General features: G+C 35.3%; 1 protein-coding gene across 1 annotated transcript in view; it reads right to left on the minus strand.

The window, feature by feature from the left end:
• KIFAP3 (kinesin associated protein 3) overlaps positions 1–20843 on the minus strand; it is a 146623-nt gene that overhangs the window by 76109 nt on the left and 49671 nt on the right. The window contains exon 10 of the mRNA XM_052653813.1: positions 17736–17898. Coding sequence (XP_052509773.1) covers positions 17736–17898 — 163 coding nt within the window. The remainder of the gene's footprint in view (positions 1–17735; positions 17899–20843) is intronic.

The following is a 20843-nucleotide window of genomic DNA, read 5'->3' on the forward strand; positions in this document are numbered from 1 at the left end:
TTCTAACTTCTTTTATTGTTACAAATCACATATTTCCAATCTCCCCTAAAGAACTGCAAGATAGGAAGATTATAGTATATGAACCACAGGTATCTTACTCATTGAATCATAAATGACTATACAAATGATTGATTGCTTCATAAAAACACAGCCTATTCCTTAATGGCATCTAGCAGATATCTGACAGCTACAGCAGAAGGACAAAGCATTGGAGGAAAAAAGTGACTACCTGGAGGGAGAAGGTGTCTGGAAATAACCCGAATTCCTCTCTTCAAACACAGCTGCACACAGAAAGTAGAGGCTTTCTGGCAGCCAACGTGTATTATTAACTATTACTTAAAAAAAAAAATTTAAAGATCACATAGCAATAAACAGCCATTAAGAGAGATTAAATGGTCCAAGTAAAATTAAGGCTTATCCTTAATAGTCTTCTTCACTCACTGGTAGAAAAGATGTGTTCTTAAAAAACAAATCCCCCAAAATTCTTGCATATCCTAAAGGAATCTGGGACTGGGAGTTACAATTTTCCCATAAGAACTCATGATTAAGAACCATAAACTCTAACTAACCAACTATGATTTCTCCACATCCTACAAATGGCAGACATTTCAAAAGGGTTCCTTTAAGACTTATAGACATCAATTATTCCCTAATGGCATCCCAAGCTAAAACAGTCTGCCAATAGTTGCTATGCTGGCATAGCACCAAAGGCTCTGTGAATTCTGAGTAGAGCAGTGAAAAGATTGAATATTTTGGGAACTAAGGTCCTTAATGACTAGAGGTGGCTTAGTCAGATCTGTTCAAGTAATAAGCGCAGGATGAAAAAAAAAAAAAAACGGCCTAGTCATTATGATTCCTTTGGTATTTATGGTAATAAACATGAATCATGATGAACTCACTGGCTATTAAATACAGAGGTCATAAGTACTTCGATAGGATTTCCACAGGAATTCACCGTTAATTAGCTGGATCATTATTTGAAAGCGTTACTGAATTATCTTAGCAGTTGTGCAGCCATTCGCCTCAAAATTGGTCATTCCCAGCTGAGGGCAGTTAATGCCTTAACAAACTGGTCATTAACTCCAGCAACTGATTTTGTGGGAATTACTGCACTTATAATGTACACTCAAGATTTTTTTTTTTCTTTTTAAAGAAATTTGCAGCTGTAGTTCAGCTGGAGCAGCTGAAGCAGGAAAAAAGTCCACTCTGGGTTGCTCTCATGACTGATTTTCTGCCAATTAAAGGGCAAACGCATGCTGATGGGTTTTGAATTTTAAAATGTCTCCAGTTTTTTTTCATCTCAAGTGATTAGTAAAAACATCATTTAGCTACTAATTTTGTAAGACACTTGGGATTTTCCATTCACAGTTCAGTCAAGCAGAGACATGAGTTCTGAACACCAGAACTCAAAGCCAAATTTCCGCTTCTGCAGTACACCCAGCCCAACACTTTGTAAAAACAGAGTGAGAACACAAGTTATGGGCCACATTATTAGCCAGATTCTCATTCCCTTCTGCACTCCATGTCTTCGTTCAAAGCAGAAAACTCCCTTTGAAGTCACAAAGGGTCCATGAAAAGATAAGAGAAGTGGGAATATGAACACCCCCTTTATTAGAATAGAGCAGCATTAAAGTGATGAATTACCCCTGGAAAGTCTATGTGAATACAGCATACTTCAAAATTCATAAGTGCTTTTAAATTTACGGTAGAGTTGGAGCCCTTAATGCTCTATCAATATAGTGAAAAATGTCACAGGGAAAATCACCACTTAAAAGATAACTGCAACAATTATTGAACATATGTATTGACTATATTGAAATACACTAAAAAATATATTGCAAGTATATTAGATGTTCCTTTGTACATGTTTCCATATCGTTTTTTGTTTAACTTATTAGAGCACACACTGCAGCTAACCAGCATGACTAGACTGATAGCGTTAGTTAAAACTTGAATTTGGAGAGACCAATTTTTAAGATTGCAACGCTACTGGATCGTCTTCTTTTCTAGAACGGATCTGTTCAGTCATTTCTAACAGAGATTTGATATTAATAGATAAAAGCCAAGAGTTTTTAACCATGAGCTGGGGAGGGATGACAGAATTTATAGGTTACAATGATCAGTATGAAAACAAGTGTAAAAATAGTTTTGTGATACAATGGATTATGGATGATTTTTGTGCCCAATTACTTAATTTAAAAATTGTAACAAAACTTAAATTGTAAATCTACCATTAAGCTTAATAGTTCTGTCACATTAAGACATATTCATGAAATAAGTACTCCAAAATTCAGCACTTTTGACATATTTTCACTCTTTTTTACTACGTGCTGTGCTGTGCTTAGTCACTCAGTGATGCCCAACTCTAAGACCTTTTGTAACCCACCAGGCTCCTCTGTCCATGGGATTTTTTAGGCAAGAATACTAAAGCGGTTTGCCATTTCCTCCTCCAGGGGTTCTTCCCATCCCAGGGATCAAATCCACATCCCCTGGGTCTTCTGCATTGCAGGCAGATTCTTTGCCAGCTGAGCCATTACGGAAGCCCTTTCTCTTTAGTATGTACAGTGGTACATTCTGTCATGTGGTTTATTTTTAAAATATTTTCAACGTTTCAATTTTACCTTGCCTGGAGTATTCTTTTATCCAGAGCATACTGCAACTTATTTATAATACATTACAAAATATGCATATTTGTAGTAAAAATGATAAGGTCCAACATAAAGCCCTTAACAATGGCTGCTTTCAAGCCTATAGGCTCACATCATTCAGTTAATGTGCTTCGGTCAGCTTTTACCACCTAGAATTGGAGACACCCCAGGCAATATTCACACACCGAGTATTGGAACCAGCTGGTGATAGAAGAATCCTAAGAAAAAAGGCTTCTTGATTTAATTGGGAAAACAGGAGGAAGCATAAATTTTACTGCCATTAATAACTTCAAGCAATCTTGATATGACTCTACTTCACCCTGACAGCCAGACATGTGCTTTTTGTTAAAGTGTTGGCCACATCTGACCCTTATTGTTTGCTTACTTGATCAGGTAAGAAAATGTAGGTCTATTTACAGGATAAATGAGGCCTATTAAAATTGAGAAACAGTGTAGTAGTCTATGAGGAGCTACGTACTGAAATAGATGTGTGAAATTCCATAACAGTTGTGTAATAAACAGGCCAAATAAAGTTATAAAAAAACTACTTTAACTTTCTTAAATCATCGTAAAGGCAACTTAGTATTTAAAAAATGAAAAATAGTTCCTATTGGAAAAATGTCTGACCATTTTGCTTTTTATAAACAAGTCAGAAAAGGTTATTTATAAAATGTTAATCTGTTTATAAAGACAAGCTTATTTCTTCATTTTATGATACTTTATAAAGTCATATTCATATATAATGAAAAGTTAATTTAACTTTATGAGGGAATTTCAGGAGTGTTTAGAATTTAACTTTTTAAATTTTATCTTAAGGACATATGACAGAATGGTCAAAGAAAATAACCCTTAATTTTTAAGTGATCAAAGTTTAGAGTTTAACAGTATCTACTCTGGTGATCTCCAACAATAAGGAAAATAGGACTTGTTTCAACCGGAAGAAATCAAACATTTATCACTTAACTTTTGACCTGGTCTGACTCCCTACATGCTGATAAAATCTTTCTACAGCCTTGGAAAATGCCCTGAAACCCAGATTACCTAATTAATCCTGATCAAGATGAATCAGGTGCTATTCTTACTCTTAAAACTATTCTGGGTCTACTCACATAATGTAGAAAAACTTATATTCATTTACAACACCATAGAAACTATTTTATCTTCAACTGAAGAGAATATGGTCTAACATTTGGATTCATTTTGAAATGATTCATGTGTAATTGTGAAACAGGCATGACAAAGCGCTGCTGAATCTAGGAATCCTAATTTTTCTGCCATAACCAATAAAATTAGTTTCAGCAAATTAGCATAGATTCACGACTCTCAACTTTAAAGAAGTCAAAAGGAAACAAAAGAAATAGGATGACAGCTAAAAGGTAAAAGAGTGAAGAGTCAAGAAGAATCTTTATTAAGATGGATGAAATGATAGCATAATTGTATTTGATGGGAATGATGTAATAGAGAGGGAAAGTTAATAATGTGGGACAGAGGAGAACTTCTGGAGCAAGAATCTTGAGTAGGAGAGAGAATAGAATAGGGAGGGAGTATGGCTTATGGTAAGAATAGGGGCAAGTTCATAATAATGGGAGAGAAGGAAAGTGTAGACACAGATGCAGGCAGGAGGGTAACTGTGGCAACAGAAACTCATGGAAATTCTCTTCTACGCTTCTACTTTCTCAATCAAATAGGAAGCAAAAGGATGAGAGAGCCTTTTGAGATGAGGATAAGGTGCTGGATTTAGAAGATAGAGGAATGATATTCTCACTTAAAAGAATGGGAGAATGACTAGACAAAAGAAACAGTATAACTGCTGGGTAGCATTAAAGGTCTACTATTGATTATGCAGATGCTAGATTATCTAGATTATCTTTATGTGGCTGTCCATCTGAGCTCAGGGTCTTCTGTTTTCATCTTCCTGTACTGTGACACATATTCTAAACCTTCACGAAGTATTAAAGAAATTGGTAAAAATGATTCTTACTAAGATGTGGTGGATGAACACTTAGATATTCAAAGGGCAAGGCTGGAAGAAGCACAAGCTGGAATCAAGATTGCCGGGAGAAAGATCAATAACCTCAGATATGCAGATGACACCACCCTTATGGCAGAAAGTGAAGAGGAACTAAAAACCCTCTTGATGAAAGTGAAAGAGGAGAGTGAAAAAGTTGGCTTAAAGCTCAACATTCAGAAAAAAAAGATCATGGCATCTGGTCCCATCACTTCATGGGAAATAGGTGGGGAAACAGTGAAAACAGTGTCAGACTATTTTTGGGGGCTCCAAAATCACCGCAGATGGTGACTGCAGCCATGAAATTAAAAGACGCTTACTCCTTGGAAGAAAAGTTATGACCAACCTAGATAGTATATTCAAAAGCAGAGACAGTACTTTGGCAACAAAGGTCCGTCTAGTCAAGGCTATGGTTTTTCCAGTGGTCATGTATGGATGTGAGAGTTGGACTGTGAAGAAAGCTGAGTGGCGAAGAATTGATGCTTTTGAACTGTGGTGTTGGAGAAGACTCTTGAGAGTCCCTTGAACTACGAAGATTCAACCAGTCCACTCTAAAGGAGATCAGTCTTTTGGACTCTGTGGAAGAGGGATAGGGTGGGATGATTTGGGAGAATGGCATTAAAACATGTATAATATCATATAAGAAATGAATCGCCAGTCTAGGTTTGATGCAGGATACAAGATGGTTGGGGCTGGTGCACTGGGATGACCCAGAGGGATGGTATGGGGAGGGAGGTGGGAGGTGAGTTCAGAATTGGGAAGACGTGTACACCCGTGGTGGATACATGCTGACGTATGACAAAACCAATACAATATTGTAATTAGCCTCCAATTAAAATAAATAAATTTTAATTTAAAATAAAATAAAGATCAAAAAAAAAAAAAAAGGAGATCAGTCCTGGGTGTTCTTTGGAAGGAATGATGCTAAAGCTGAAACACCAGTACTTTGGCCACCTCATGCGAAGAGTTGACTCATTGGAAAAGACTCTGATGCTGGGAGGGATTGGGGGCAGGAGGAGAAGGGGACGACAGAGGATGAGATGGCTGGATGGCATTACCGACTCGATGGACATGAGTTTGAGTGAACTCTGGGAGTTGGTGACGGACAGGGAGGCCTGGCGTGCTGCAGTTCATGCGGTTGCAAAGAGTCGGACGTGACTAAGCGACTGAATTGAAGTGTAAGAGAAAATCAGGAGTATCCTATGGGAATAGGAGTGCTTGGGTCTTGACTAGAAATCCAAATATAAGATTAAGAAAATGTATCTTGGCAAAACCAAACATGTCTTCCAGCTAGATTTAACCTGCTAATTTGAGACTCCTGACATACTGTTACTACGAGGAGTGCTTGCATTTAATAGGAATTAAAAGCTTGAAAAGAATGCTCTAATTCACTGGTTTCCAAACTATGTTTTGAGGATGCCCAAAGAGGATCCACGGGCTTCCCTGGTGGCTCAGAGGTTAAAGCGTCTGCCTCCAATGCGGGAGACCTGGGTTTGATTCCTGGGTTGGGAAGATCCCCTGGAGAAGGAAATAGTAACCCACTCCAGTATTCTTGCCTGGAGAATCCCATGGACAGAGAAGTCTTGTAGGCTACAATCCACGGGGTCGCAAACAGTCAGACACGACTGAGTGACTTCATTCACTAAAGGGGATCCACAATGTCACACCATTTTATAATGCTACTAATACATTATTTTCATTTTTTTTACTCTCACTATTTCATAAAAGGCTACATGACATAATATATATGACATACACAACATGATTTCACAATATATTGTTGAGGAAGATATGAGAGCCAGATGTTGTCTGACTGTAAACAAATCTGCAAAAGTAAAACTATGTCCACCCCTCTCAGTAATTTCTGGGAAAGGGTTATTTTTCATAAAAATATTTATGTTAACATATAGCAGATTATTTTAAAATAAATATGCAACATTTTATTTTTGAATATAATAAATATCCATAAACATAACTCCACATAAACCAAAAATAGTGGGGGTCCTTAATTATTTTTAAGAGTATAAAAATGTCCTGAGACCAAAAGTTTGAAATTTGATGCTCTAACCATTGAATTCCAGCAATCTCCTAATAACAGGGAACTTACAAAATAACAGAGAAAGTGTGGAAAGTGGTGACTGCCTGTAATTTACAGGTAGCTACCTAATCTGCCTAATCATTAGGTTGGTTGTGCTTACTCTATTTTTATTTTAACACATGCAAAAATTCATGTTTATAATATAAGACCTGTCTGTATATTTTGTAAGGTTTATTCCATTGAGTTTAAATGCCTTTGAAAAATCAAGTTAAAGTGAAAATCAAGTTAAAAACTGAAAGGCTGACATGAAAATGAAGAACACTACTCAATTTAAAATACACATCAATGTCATTCATAAAAGGGGAAAAAGTGTAAATAAACTCAAAACTGTCCCAAAGAGTTCATCAGTGAACTGTGGCAGTTCCTTAATGAAATCATTACGCATGCACTCTGTAATTCACTGCTTTTGTGATATTTAAGCTTTATGCACAAACCAATGTCACAATGAACTAGGCTCTGCTAAAGAATACATTTCAGTTGTATTTTTATGCTTGCTTCTATGCTAACATCATCCCCAAGCACATTAGACAGTACTCAGTGTATTAAGCAGCAAAACTATGGCATCTCTCAGGAGGTACAAAAACATTATTCGCCTGGTGCATCTGACAAAAAGCTATTAAAATTTAGCTTTTCAAGTTACTTTTGAAACACTATCAGTGCATTCTCTAGGGAACTGAAGAATACACTATGACAAGGAATTTCCTTGCCATTTCCCAACCCAGGATATTGTGATATAAGGAAGTACTCGAGACGTATCAATGTCAAATGGTTTAAGGACTTATGACAGGGGAATTTTCCTTTTAATATGATTCCTAGATGAGCCAAAAATCTTTAAACACTTCATAAAAGTTAACTCAATATCATAAGAAACTTGAACAAACTAACAATTATATAAGTAAAGCTAAACTTTGTAGGTCTAATTCAATTTGCATATAATTACAATTGATGAAACCATTGGCTATGATAGGTCTCCCAGATGGTAATATAAAGTCACTAAGCATAAGAAACTATGTCAAGTACAGGGATTAATAGAGCTGAAAAGATTATAAATTGATACTGAACTAAGCGGAGATAAATTTAAGATCCTTATGAAATCCTAAGATATCAAAAAGTCAAATAAGTGAATAATTTTGGTGGTATTTAGGAAAATAAAACAAAGGAACTTAGATATAAATTTTTACAATCTTTGGATACTAGGTTTTCCAAGGATCCAAATAAAAGTTTTTAAATATTTTGTGAGATAATGCCTTCTTTCTCTATGCCTAAGAAAAGATCAAAACTATCCAAGCAAATTGATTTCAGGATAAATCAACAAATAACAATTTAAATGATAATTTCTAAAATTCCTTATCAATCCCTTTATATGTCCCTGATGTCAAAGGAAAAAACTAAATTCAAAATTTCTAAATAAAATACTCATGTGATAAAACAGTACTAATAAAATTTTTGGTTTTATTAAGAGCCTCACATGGTAAAAGAGCTGACCTATAGCACAATTTCTCCTTAACCTTTAATAATTATTCAAATCACAAAACCTTCTACAAGTAGATATTTTTTCCCAGTTATTCGGCAATTCTTACAACAGCAGGGGTCGCAATGTACTAGTTAAATGTTTCAGGATCCAAAGGAAAGGGATTAAATGTTCATATAGTGCCGCTTTATTAGAGCCTCAAAGATTCATGATTCATTATTCTCTAGTTAAAACAACCTATTATTAAGTATATGTAGATTTTTCAGTTATGGGGTCCCCAAATAATAATAAACCTACTTAAAATCTTATAGCATTTCCAGTTGAAACAGCATCCTTCAAAAATCACTTCTGAAAAGTTCTATCAGATGTATAGCTTTACAAAAGTGCTTTTGCATTTTACCTCTTTAAAAAATTAAGTAATTTCTATATATAATGTTAAATTCAGTCATTTGTCAACTTAAACATATAATGAATAAAGAATTTATTTCTAATGAAGAAAGCAAACTGACCAGTCATATTGTATTATATACTTAATGCTCTTTAATTCCTTCTTGATAACTACAGTGAAGAAAATGTAACTCAAGTTCTTCAAATACTTGATTTATAGAAAGTTTTTTCCTCTTTTCAAGAAATTTCCAATTCCATAGAATCATTCCAAGTGCCAGCCAAGGAGTAACCTAGAACAATGTAGATTATTCACTAATGTGTTGACTTTTAATTAACACATTAAAATTCTAAAAGAGACTGATATTTCTGAAGATTTGAAGGGAAAGAAGTCTAATCACTTTCCCTAGTTCAGTGGTCTAACTGAACATCGAATAAATCAAAGGACATAAAATCAATGATTAAGTCATAAGTAAATTTAAAAAGAATAAAAAATAGAAAATATACCACATTGCACATAGAAATGGTAAATACTGCTTCATGAATATTTAAAAATTACATATTAAACAAAATGTGTAATATTTATTGCAAAACAATGTATATTAATATATACACATATATGCATACAAACATATACATACATGCACATGTGAGTACTGGGTTGCAATGTAAAGTATGATACTATAGTCTGGGATAAAAGATATTTGAAAGGCACTGCTCTAGATGAATTATTTCTTATGCCTTTAAAATCTGTGCTCTCTATAATGCCAACTTCTATTTATACATAGTAGTAGTGGCCAGAAATCTTGAAAACTCAACTGAGATGTTTGTTTTATTGTATTAGAAGTTAATGATTTAATTTTTCACACATATAACATATACATTAACAAATGTAAAAATGACCATTTTATTAATCACTTATCAGGAAATCATTTTGTCTACACTACATATAATTTCTTTGAATACAGCAAAGAGCACAATCAAGCAAAACAGGTTCTTCACAATCAAAAGAAATGTTGCAAAGTCCATGCAATAAATGTTACTAGGAGGAGCACCATTTGGGCACTCATTTGGAATTCAGTTTTAACAAAATATAAATTTCAAATAAGTTTTGTTGGTTTCCAAGACCAAAGGAGATTAGAAATATATCATTAGAGGAAAGGAAAATTGCTGCCAAGGAATTGCTGTTGGTACAGAAGAAATGAGAACTGACAGCCAAGGACAAGAGAGGAAAACCGAAAAACTATATAAAAAATTAAGAATACATGGCATTCTGGGGTTATTTAGCAAGGGGGAATACTTGAGCTGTTAATATTTATAGCCCTGTATAATAAATTATCTTCAGAATTACAAATTCTAGTCAATGATAACAAAAACAGTAGGGAATACTACAGAACTTGGCCCAGGCATTCTGGCTCCAAAGCCCATGGTTTTAACCACATTATACTGCTTCTCAATAAAAGTTTAAATTACATTTATGTATTAAAGTAAATTTAAGGAAATATTTATGAAAAGAATGATATAATCAATTTTTCAATACAAAAGGATTACCTTCTCTTAATGGTATAAGCCTGAAAAACAAACATCAATAAAGACCCACTTCTGGATATCAATTATTTGTGTTCTATGTATTTTTAAAGTAATTTCATATATAATATTGCTAATATTCACTAATATTTATCGTACTATATCATTTAACCTTCCCTATTAATATGTACCATTATTATCTACATACTGATGAGAAAACTGACATATGGGTTAAGTGATTTGTACAATATCATATAGCTAGTAACTGATGAAACTAACACTCAAAGTCATATAGTCTGGCTCCAGAATTCTAGCTTTTACTCTATGTGCTTTGTGCTACTGTAGTTGCCAGGTATGCTATATATGGTAATATCTGCAGTAATGTCTCAGGATGTACTTTCAAGAGATTCTGGTAATCCTGGAAACCCAGCTAAAATTCAGGAAAATTTAAAAGTGTCTTTCAGGATCATTAGCTCACCAGTGTTCCAGTTCTAATCCTTTCAAGCATTTGCTCATCCCCTTAAAATTCATTTGTGATTTGCTTTATCAAGGGAAATGTGAACAAAAATGACATTTTTACCTCAAAATGGAAGCCTTTAAGTTTGCAATTTTCCATTTTCTCTGTTCTCCCTTCTCTGGTGCCATGGTGACCTGGAGGCTCTGTCAATTTGGGTCCTTGACTGATGCTAACTAACATGGACCACCACTTTCAACTTCCTTATACTGGATATAAACATGAGCAAAAAATAACTTTTTTCTATTTCAAGCTACTGAGAGCTTAGAGTTGTTTATTAATAATCATAGTCTTGTCCTCCTGACTAATACATTTAATAAATGGGTTGTTTTTCTGGGAAGTGATGGATAAAAGGGCCATTTTGGGGACTTTATAAAATAGAAACAATTCTAAAATTTATAAAATGGTTCTATTAAAAAAATTCATACTGAATCAGTTACTTGGAATTTGAAATATTTTCCCACCAAAGGCTCAACTATATAAGCTTATTTAGCCTATAATTTAAATGAAAAAGAATTGAAAATAAAAGTGCCATTAAATAATTAAATGAAAAGCATGTGAAACAGTTGTTGGGTATTCTGAACAACCGTAGATATTTTGAAGCATTTTATAGACTATAAGTTGGAAGGCACTGTTCTCTAGTATATTTTAATTTCTCTTTAATATGTACATTTTTTTCCCTTTACTTGATCCTGGAACATCAGAAGATATTCTCTTTCTTTACTACACAGGATTGCCATTGCTTCTAAGGCTTGTAAGTGGAATGCAAATGAAGAACTAAAGAAAGTTATCAAGCAAAAAACATGAACATTTGAGAAAAAGAAAAGAAATTGCTTATACTCAAATTTAATGACTTGTGAGCGATGAAAGAGAAAAAAAGGGAAAAAAAATAGTATGACTAAATAGGAATGATTTTAGAGCCTATTTAGTAGTTCTCACATAAATGAAAAGTCTTCATGAGTTTATAAGTAAATATTGGTTCTTCACATGGCAAAACAGCCAAGCTGTAACCAACTTCCTCTTTGCTTTTAATAATTATTCAAATCACAATGTTGCTGCTAAGTCGCTTCAGTTGTGTCCAACTCTGTGCGACCCCATAGATGGCAGCCCACCAGGCTCCCCCATCCCTGGGATTCTCCAGGCAAGAATACATGAGTGGGTTGCCATTTCCTTCTCCAATGCATGAAAGTGAAAAGTCAAAGTGAAGTCGCTCAGTCGTGTCCGACTCTTCGTGACCCCGTGGACTGCAGCCTACCAGGCTCCTCCGTCTATGGGATTTTCCAGGCAGGAGTACTGGAGTGGGGTGCCATTGCCTTCTCCAAATCACAATAACTTTTCATATTATTTTTCAACTTATTCTACAAGAAAAATTTTGTGTATATTTTTATGAGCAATGCTTTTTAGCCGTCATCTTCTACTTACCCAGAAAGATAAGCCAAGAAGTTACTAAGGCAAGGTAACTGTAAACATCTCAACAGAATTATTTTGCTTTCAATCAGTTTTTACAGATTAGCCAAAAACAGAGGGGGAAACTTTTAAGATCATCAATTTCTAGCTATATAATATAAGGCTAAAATAATACTAGCTCTTCACTCTCCCTAGTGTAGCAAAATCTGATGCCCTAGGAATTAACAATATTTCAAAGAAAATGAAGTAACACTTTGAAAGAATGAGTAAAAGGAAGTAAAAAGTTTTCAGTTGCTCTTCCTATTCTTTTTCTTCATTTTTCTACTTCATGACGAGTCCACGGACTTCACTGCTTCTCAGTAACAGCCCAAACTTAACATGTTTTTAATGTATTTGTTGAAAATAATCATATTTCTCTGACTGTTATATCTCATTTGGTGGTGTCCTTTTTCCAGTTTTATTCATCTAATGGACAAGTTTTTCTTTTTTAATCTTGTAACTCTCCTGAACACTAGACCTTTTTCTATCTGTTCATCAAACATCTTTGTTGAAGATATCTTTAACATGTCTGAAATTAAATCTATCACTGATGCCCTCAAATTACTTCTTTTATACTTCTCTATTTCTGTTCCTAGCAGTAACATTCTAACAGTCATTGAGTGTTTATGAATAGTTTATCATTATCCATATCCAAACAGCAGCCATGTCACACTAAGTTTACCTATGATATGTCTAAGCTATTACAAATCCTAAAATATGATGCTGTTTAAGTGCTGCACTCAATATGCCAGCAAATTTGGAAAACTGAGCCATGGACACAGGACTGGAAAAGGTCAGCTTTCATTCCAATCCTAAAGAAGGGTAATGCCAAAGCATGTTCTAACTACCACACAACTGCACTCATTTCACATACTGGTAAGGTAAAGCTCAAAATCCTTCAAGCCAGGCTTCAACAGTATGTGAACAAAGGACTTCCAGATGTACAAGTTGGATTTAGAAAAGGCAGAGGAAGCAGAGATCAAATTGCCAATATCCACTGGATCATAGAAAGAGCAAGAGAATTACAGAAAAACATCTACTTCTGTTTCACTGACTATGCTAATGCCTTCGACTATGTGGATCACAACAAACTGTGGAAAATTCTTCAAGAGATAGGAATACCAGACCACCTTATCTGCCTCCTGAGAAACCTGCATGCAGCTCAAGAAGTATCAGTCAGAAGTGGACATGGAACAATGAACAGGTTCAAAACGGGGAAAGGAGTAAGTCAAGACTGTATAGTGTCACCCTGCTTATTTAACTTCTAAGCAGAGTTGTTATTGTTCAGCTGCTCAGTCATGTCTGACTCTTTGAGAGCCCATGGACTGCCTCATGCCCAGCTTCCTTATTTTTCACCATCTCCTGGAGCTTGCTCAAACTCATGTCCATTGAATCAGTGATGCCATCCAATTATCTCATCATCTGTCATCCAATTCTTCTCCTGCCTTCAATCTTTCCTAGCATCAGGGTCTTTTCTAATGAGTTGGCTCTTTGCATCAGGTGGCCAAAGTATTGGAACTTCAGCTTCAGCATCAGTCCTTCTAATGAATATTCAGGGTTGATTTCCTTTAGGATTGACTGGTTTGATCTTGCAGTCCAAGGGACCGTCAAGAGTCTTCTCCAACACCACAGCTCAAAAACATCAATTCTTCAGCATTCAGGATTTTTTATGGTCAAACTCTCCCATCCAAACATGACTACTGGGAAAACCATAGCTTTGACTATATGGACCTTTGTTGGCAAAGTAATGTGTCTGTTTTTTAATCCTCTGTCTATACTTGTCATAGCTTTTCTTCCAAGAAGCAAGCATCTTTTCATTTCATGGCTGCAGTCACCATCTGCTGTGATTCTGGAGCTAAAGAAAATAAAGCCTATCACTGTTTTCCCATTTATTTGCCATGAAGTGATGGGACTGGATGCCAAGATCTTTATTTTTTGAATGATGAGTTTTAAGGCACCTTTTTCACTCTCCTCTTTCACCTCATCACCTTTGTTTTCTGCCTTAAGGGTGATGTCATCTGCACATCTGAGGTTGTTGATATTTCTCTTGGCAGTCTTGATTCCAGCTTATGCTTCATCCAGCCTGGCATTTCATAAGATGTACTCTACATACTAAAAAAGCTGGTTTAAAACTCAACATTCAAAAAACTAAGATCTCGACATCAGGTTCCAACACTTCATGGCAAATAGATGAGGAAACAATGGAAACAGTGATAGAGTTTTCCTCGGGCTCCAAAATCACTGCAGATGGTGACTACAGCCATGAAATTATAAGATGCTTTCTCCTTGGAAGAAAAAGTATGACAAACCTAGATAGCATATTAAGAAACAGAGATATCAGTTTGCTAACAAAGGTCTTTATAATCAAAACTATGGTTTTCCCAGTAGTCATGTGTGGATGTGATAGTCGAACCATAAAGAAGGTTGAGTGCCAAAGAATTGATGCTTTTGAACTGTGGTGTTGGAGAAGACTCTTGAGAATCCCTTGGACCGCAAGGAGATCAAACTAGTCAATCCTAAAGGAAATCAACCCTGAATATTCATTGGAAGGACTGATGCTGAAGTTCCAATACTTTGGCCACCTGTTGTGAAGAGCCAATTCATTAAAAAAGATCCTGATGCTTTGAAAGACTGAAGGCAGGAGGAGAAGGGGATGACAGGGGATGAGATGGGTGGATGGCATCACTGACTCAATGGACATGAGTGAGCAAACTGCAGGAGATGATGAAGGATAGGGAAGCCTGTGTGCTGCAGTCCATGAGGGTTTCAAAGAGTAGGACGCGACTGAGTGACTGAATGATGAACAATGACGCTGTATCTCTTTACCCTTTCCTTCTGCCTCATACCTGACATATCACCTCTTCCCTAAGTGAGGCTTTCTTTACTTGTCCTGCTACCACAACATGCTATTGTTCTCATCTTTAGACTCTAGTTTTTGTGTATCCTATAGAATAATGCCAGATTATTCTCCCTAGGGCAGTACTCTGATTATGACCCAACTAGCTCAAAATCCTTAATGATTACTATCATCAATTATATTAAGTATAACTCTTAGCACAGCCTTAATCTTCATACTATCACATAAATGTATATGAACCCATTTTCAACGTTATCTCCCACTATATTTCGAGTTATTGTTCCTCATATTTACCTGGCACCATCTATGCCTTAGGTAATATTGACCATTTTATCTGAAATTCTTTCTACAGCCTCTATTCTTCCTTTCTTTGTAATATCATCTTGTTAAAGAGATAAGTCTATCAATATCTGTCTCAAATGGCACTTTGTAATGAAGTAACAATATGGACACATTCTTTCTTTTAAATTTCAAAATGTCTATAGATTGAAAAATATTTTCTACAATGTTTAGCATTATGCTCTGGCCTAGTAGATTAGCAACATTTTAATGACTTAAACTGAATAAACATAAATATCACAGGGAAGTAAAAATAAATAATTTACCTTGTTTGTTAACAGTGATTTAATATCTGTAAGAAGGAAATTTGTGCTTACAGAAAGGTAAGTCAGCAACGCTTATAGAATGTCCACTTTATACTAAATGATAACAATGATGATGTTGGTAATAAAATAATTATAGCTAATATTTATTACGAAAATACTATGTGTCAGGTACCATTCTAAGCCCCTTGCATGCAATAGCTCATTTAATCTTCAAAATAAGTTTAAATTGGTTCTAATTATTATCCTCATTTTAGAGATGAGGAAACCAAATCAGAGTTTGGGTGACTTGCCCAATGTAACATTCTTAAAAAGTATAAAGAGTAACAATTCTAATAAGACATCCTGACTCCAGAAATGAGCCCCAGGAGAGATTAAAAAAATATTTTTTGTATTGACTATCTTATATATGCCAAAATTTACTACTTGTTAATAAAATATGAAATGAGAATCCTATGAGTAATTTCCCAAAAATCTCATTTAAATCATTTGTTTCCTAGGAATAAGTGGACTGGATACTGAACAAGCCAAACAGACTATGAATTATGAGGACAAGGACTTTCATTCATCTTCATACATTAAGAATCTAACCTGATATTTGATACCTAATTCTGCTGAATTTATGATAAAAAAGGATCATATATATTAAATTCGAGTCCCACCCATTTTACTTTTAAAGTTTTCCTATTTCCTCACTAAATGGTTGTATTGCTTTGGTTCCCCATAAGCAGTTTTTCAGAGTGCTCCTCAGTAGAGTTTCTTCTAAAATGCATAATCAAAGCTCTGTGCAATATTTGCGGAATGGCCAATGGATCAAATGTTCTTTGACTAACAGCCTAAAAGATTTCCTTTTCTGAGAAAAAGAAAGTAAGAAATAAATTTCCTTAAAACTTTTTTTTCAAAGGGACATGGAGAACTGAAATTTTAAATTATAATGCTCCCTATCTACTTAATCATAGTTGACTTAATATAATTATACAGAGTCGCTTATTATAGTAGATAATAAATCCAACTTTGGCAGCAGATACACCTGAGTGTGAATTTGGGCTTTGTCTTTTATCCACGGTAATCATGGGTAAAGATCTCAGATGAGGATTCCACAAGATGATATACAAAGCACAAAGCAAATAGCTGGCAAAGTAAACATTCAATAAATTTTACTTCCAGTGTTGTAAAAAAGTAATGATGAATTCAATGAGAAAGTAGATTCACAAATTTTAGACAACTAAGAATAAGCTTAATTTTAAATCATTCCAACTATTTCACTACTTAAAATATTTGAATATATGGAGAAAGCTACAAACAAATGAAACTGCAGTGCTAAACAAAGAAACAGTTATAAAAGCTGAGTAAAAATTTGCTTTCTAGTTAAGAAAGGCAGTAGCATTCAAGGTGAAGGAAAAAGGCAGGTGGACAGGCACTTACACATAAAAGAACTTTTAAGAGGATGGTAAGGGGATCAGTACGGACAAGGTGTAAAGCATATGCTGGGGAGGAGCAGGTGCCTATAAAGACAGACACTTAATAGACCAAAAAGGGTTTTTTAAATACTCTGCTAAGAAGCATTATGTACTAAGAAGCATTATGTATGAGAAGCATTATGTTTGAGTACAAAAGCATTAACTCTTGAATCCACTTTTGCTATATAGGTATCTTGCTAAAAGCTAAAAGAAAATGATATATAAATGGAATCCTCTAATATAATATTTTCTAACACTATGTAAAAATGACCTTTTCTACTTAATGACAAAAAGGCTCCATAAAGGCTTGTGTATTGGTAATGAGTATTTTAAAGGTATGGCAAAATATAAGAACTCAAAGAGTATCTATCTACTTTAAAAAAATGCTGAAGAGAGGGTAATTTTTCCTTCTTGCTCCCATGGTAGTATATTTTCACTTTGGCTTCACTTTTTTTTTTGTTTGTTTTTTTTTTTGGTTTTTTTGGCTTCACTTTCACAGGGGTAAAGAGTCAAACAGCTAAAAGTTTCTATTTCGTTTCATTCTATACCACCATGGAAATTCTAGCACAGGTCATTTTTCATTCATTCTTCTTAATAATTAAGTACCTAATCAAAGAACATATACATAACAATCTTTTCAGTAGACTTTTAAAGACAGACTTAGATTTTCCTGTGATGTTGGAAATTCCAAGCAACACTATCAATTTTTAAAAAGCATACCTAACAGTGCAGTGAGTTTGGGAAGCAGTCCAACTTGTACCATCTTATTCCTCAGTCCTGTGTCAAAGGACAGGTTTAGTAGAAGTCGGAGGGTGATATTTAGCAGATCTTCATGCTCACAAGGTATCATTTTTACCAGTTTTTCAACAATATCCATTTCTACCTATAGAAAATAATAATACAAATGCAGTCAGTCTCTATTACACAATAAGACAAAAAAGATTACAAAGAATTATCTTTTCATTTTTTTCACCCTTATGAATATGTGTAAGTACTATGTGTTTATTACTCTCATTTTAATCTGTAAACTTCTCTGGAACCAAACTTTTGAGGAGAAAATACATATTTCCAGTTCATCTCTTCCTTCTCTTATTTCATAGCATCAAATGGAAGACAAATTACTTTGGGTTCTTGAAAGCACATTATAAACTCCACCTCTTAAGTGCCAGAACCTGTCCTAGATTAAACAAGATTCTGTCTTGGCTTTTAAGGATTCCAGTCTAAAAACAGAGCAGAGAAATTAAACAAATAATTAAAATGGAATGTGACAAATGTGGAATGTACAAAGTACTCTAGAAACAATGTGGAAGGAAGGACAAGCTACCTAGAAAACACTAAATTTGAAACAAAGGTTTAAACAATGTGTAATAATTTGCTGTCTGGTAAATACATTGACAGGGTTTCCCTGGTAGCTCTGTGGTAAAGAACCTGACTGCCAAGCAGGAGATGCAAGTTTGATCCCTGGGTGGGGCAGATCCCCTGGAGAAGGAAACGGCAACCCACTCCGTATTCTTGCCTGGTAAATCTGATGGACAGAGGAGCCTAGTGGGGTTACAGTCCCTGGGGTCGCAAAAGAGTTGGACAGGACTTAGCGGCTAGACAGCAATAACAAAGACAATGATAATCTGTGTATCTGTGTGCTGAGTTGTCTCCTATTCTTTATGACCCCATGGAGGCTTCAATAATTTGGCCACCTGATGCGAAGAGCTGACTCATTTGAAAAGACTCTGATGCTGGGAAAGATTGAAAGAGAGAGGAGAAGGGGACGACAGATGATGAGACGGTTGGATGGCATCACCGACTCAATGGACATGAGTTTGAGTAAACTCCAGGAGTTGGTGATGGACAGGGAGGCCTGGCGTAAAGCAGTCCATGGGGTTGCAAAGAGTCGGACATGACTGAGTGACTGAACTGAACTGAAAGCATCTATTTATACCATCCTTCTGATATCTCTAGTGCAAATTTTCAATGACCTCATAAAAATCACATTAATAACTGAGGCCTCAATATAATTTTTTCCTTTCATTCTATGCCAAGGAGTAAACAACTATTTTTAATGGTAAATTGACAATCCAACAATTTTTCGTTCAGACGTTTATCTATATTCCATGGACACACTGCAGTCATATCCTAGAGCTCTTCATGAAGAAGTACAAGTCCATCTCCAAAGACTCTCTAACTTTGATTCTCCCAGCTTAATCTTCCAAGCAGGCTGTGGGATTCAGTCGTTAACGTTACACAATAATTCCCACTGAGGCCAGTGACAAGTATTTGCCATGCTATACAGAACTGTAATTCTATTACTAGCTTCTATGGTTACAGTGAATAAGTTCTTTCTCGGTTTATTTATTCATTCAACAAACGTTTCTTAACTGAGAAGGCATGTGGTTTTTACTCTAACTGTAAGAAAAACCCAAATACAAAATCACAACTTAAAAAACAAAACAGCATCAGAGCTAAGGCTGCCAGGAAATCAATTGGTCTGAAATATAAGGAAAACAGGCATACCCAACGAGATAAGGCTAATGAGCACTGGTTTGTATGGAGCAGAGCACTGAAGAAAAAGAGGGCTACCATAGGATTCAGTAGGAACACTAAACAAAAACTTTTAAACAAATAGCTTAGTTAAATGCCAAATGTTAAGCAGCCTGAGACTACAGAACTCTGAAGCTATAGATGCTCAGGGAGTTTGCAACCACTTGCAAACTCTTTTCCAAGGACCTTATCAAAGGGTCACAAGAAATACTAGGGATAGGATAGAAGATGGTAGAAATCTTCCACACAGAGGCATGGGCCTAAGAAAGGGGCATTACTGTTAATGGGGAAAAGGCACAAAATCTTGTTCAGATCTTTTTTCTCCTATTTCCCCTAAAAAACAAAAGACTTGAGCTTCAGGGAAGTATGGCAAATCCTGTCACATCTGAAGCATTGAAGACCCACTGCAGCAAGGGGAAGCAAACAGAAAAAAAATTCTAAGGAAAGAAGTTGACAGTATGACTTAGGAAGCCCCACTGCTAAAAATCATGGACACAGGACAAGCCTAAAACTAGCCTGAAACTAAATTAGAACAATGGAAAAAGTTTCTTCTCTCCCACTCCCCACACCTGGCACAAATTAACAAAGCCAAGTGACAAAACAACAGCAGTATATTACCAGAGGAGAGTTAAAATGAGGAGAAAGATTCTCTTTGAGGTACAGGGATACTGCAAAAGCCTGAAGTAGAGGGTGGAACATGAACACCTGAGAAAAATCCTCTGGCAATCAATATTCCACCAAAGACAAAATAATGCTAGATGAATTTGAAGCTGATGGTGCCTGGAGGGTAGCCAAACAGTTAAACTCCTGACAAAAATGACTTAAGTCCCAACATTAAAAACCAAAAAAAGGTCTGACCATTTCCATACATAAATATCATTTATCTCACTCTCCACTAATCTACACATAGTATCCAGCTTTCAACAAAAAAAAATTATGATACCAAAAGAGCAAGAAAATAACCCACTGATAAGATAAGGCCATCAACAAAACCAGATTCAGATATGACTTGTCTAATTACTAGACAGAGAATTTAAAATAACTATGATTAATATGTTAAAGACCCTACTGGAAAAGATGAAAACCACAAGTGAATGGACAGAGTATCTCAGAGAAAAAATGACACCAAAAGAATTAAATTTCAAAACACATATGAAGGAAATCTTCAAAGGGCTCATTAGTAGACTTGTCATAGCTAATGCCAGAATAAGTAAACCTAGAGGCGGGTAGGTCAAAAAGCCACAAGTAAAAAATGAATTTAGCAATGTCTCAAGACATAAGAAGGTCAATATA

The sequence above is a fragment of the Budorcas taxicolor genome, chromosome 16 (genome assembly GCF_023091745.1).
Source record: "Budorcas taxicolor isolate Tak-1 chromosome 16, Takin1.1, whole genome shotgun sequence".
Classification (NCBI taxonomy): Eukaryota; Metazoa; Chordata; class Mammalia; order Artiodactyla; family Bovidae; genus Budorcas; species Budorcas taxicolor.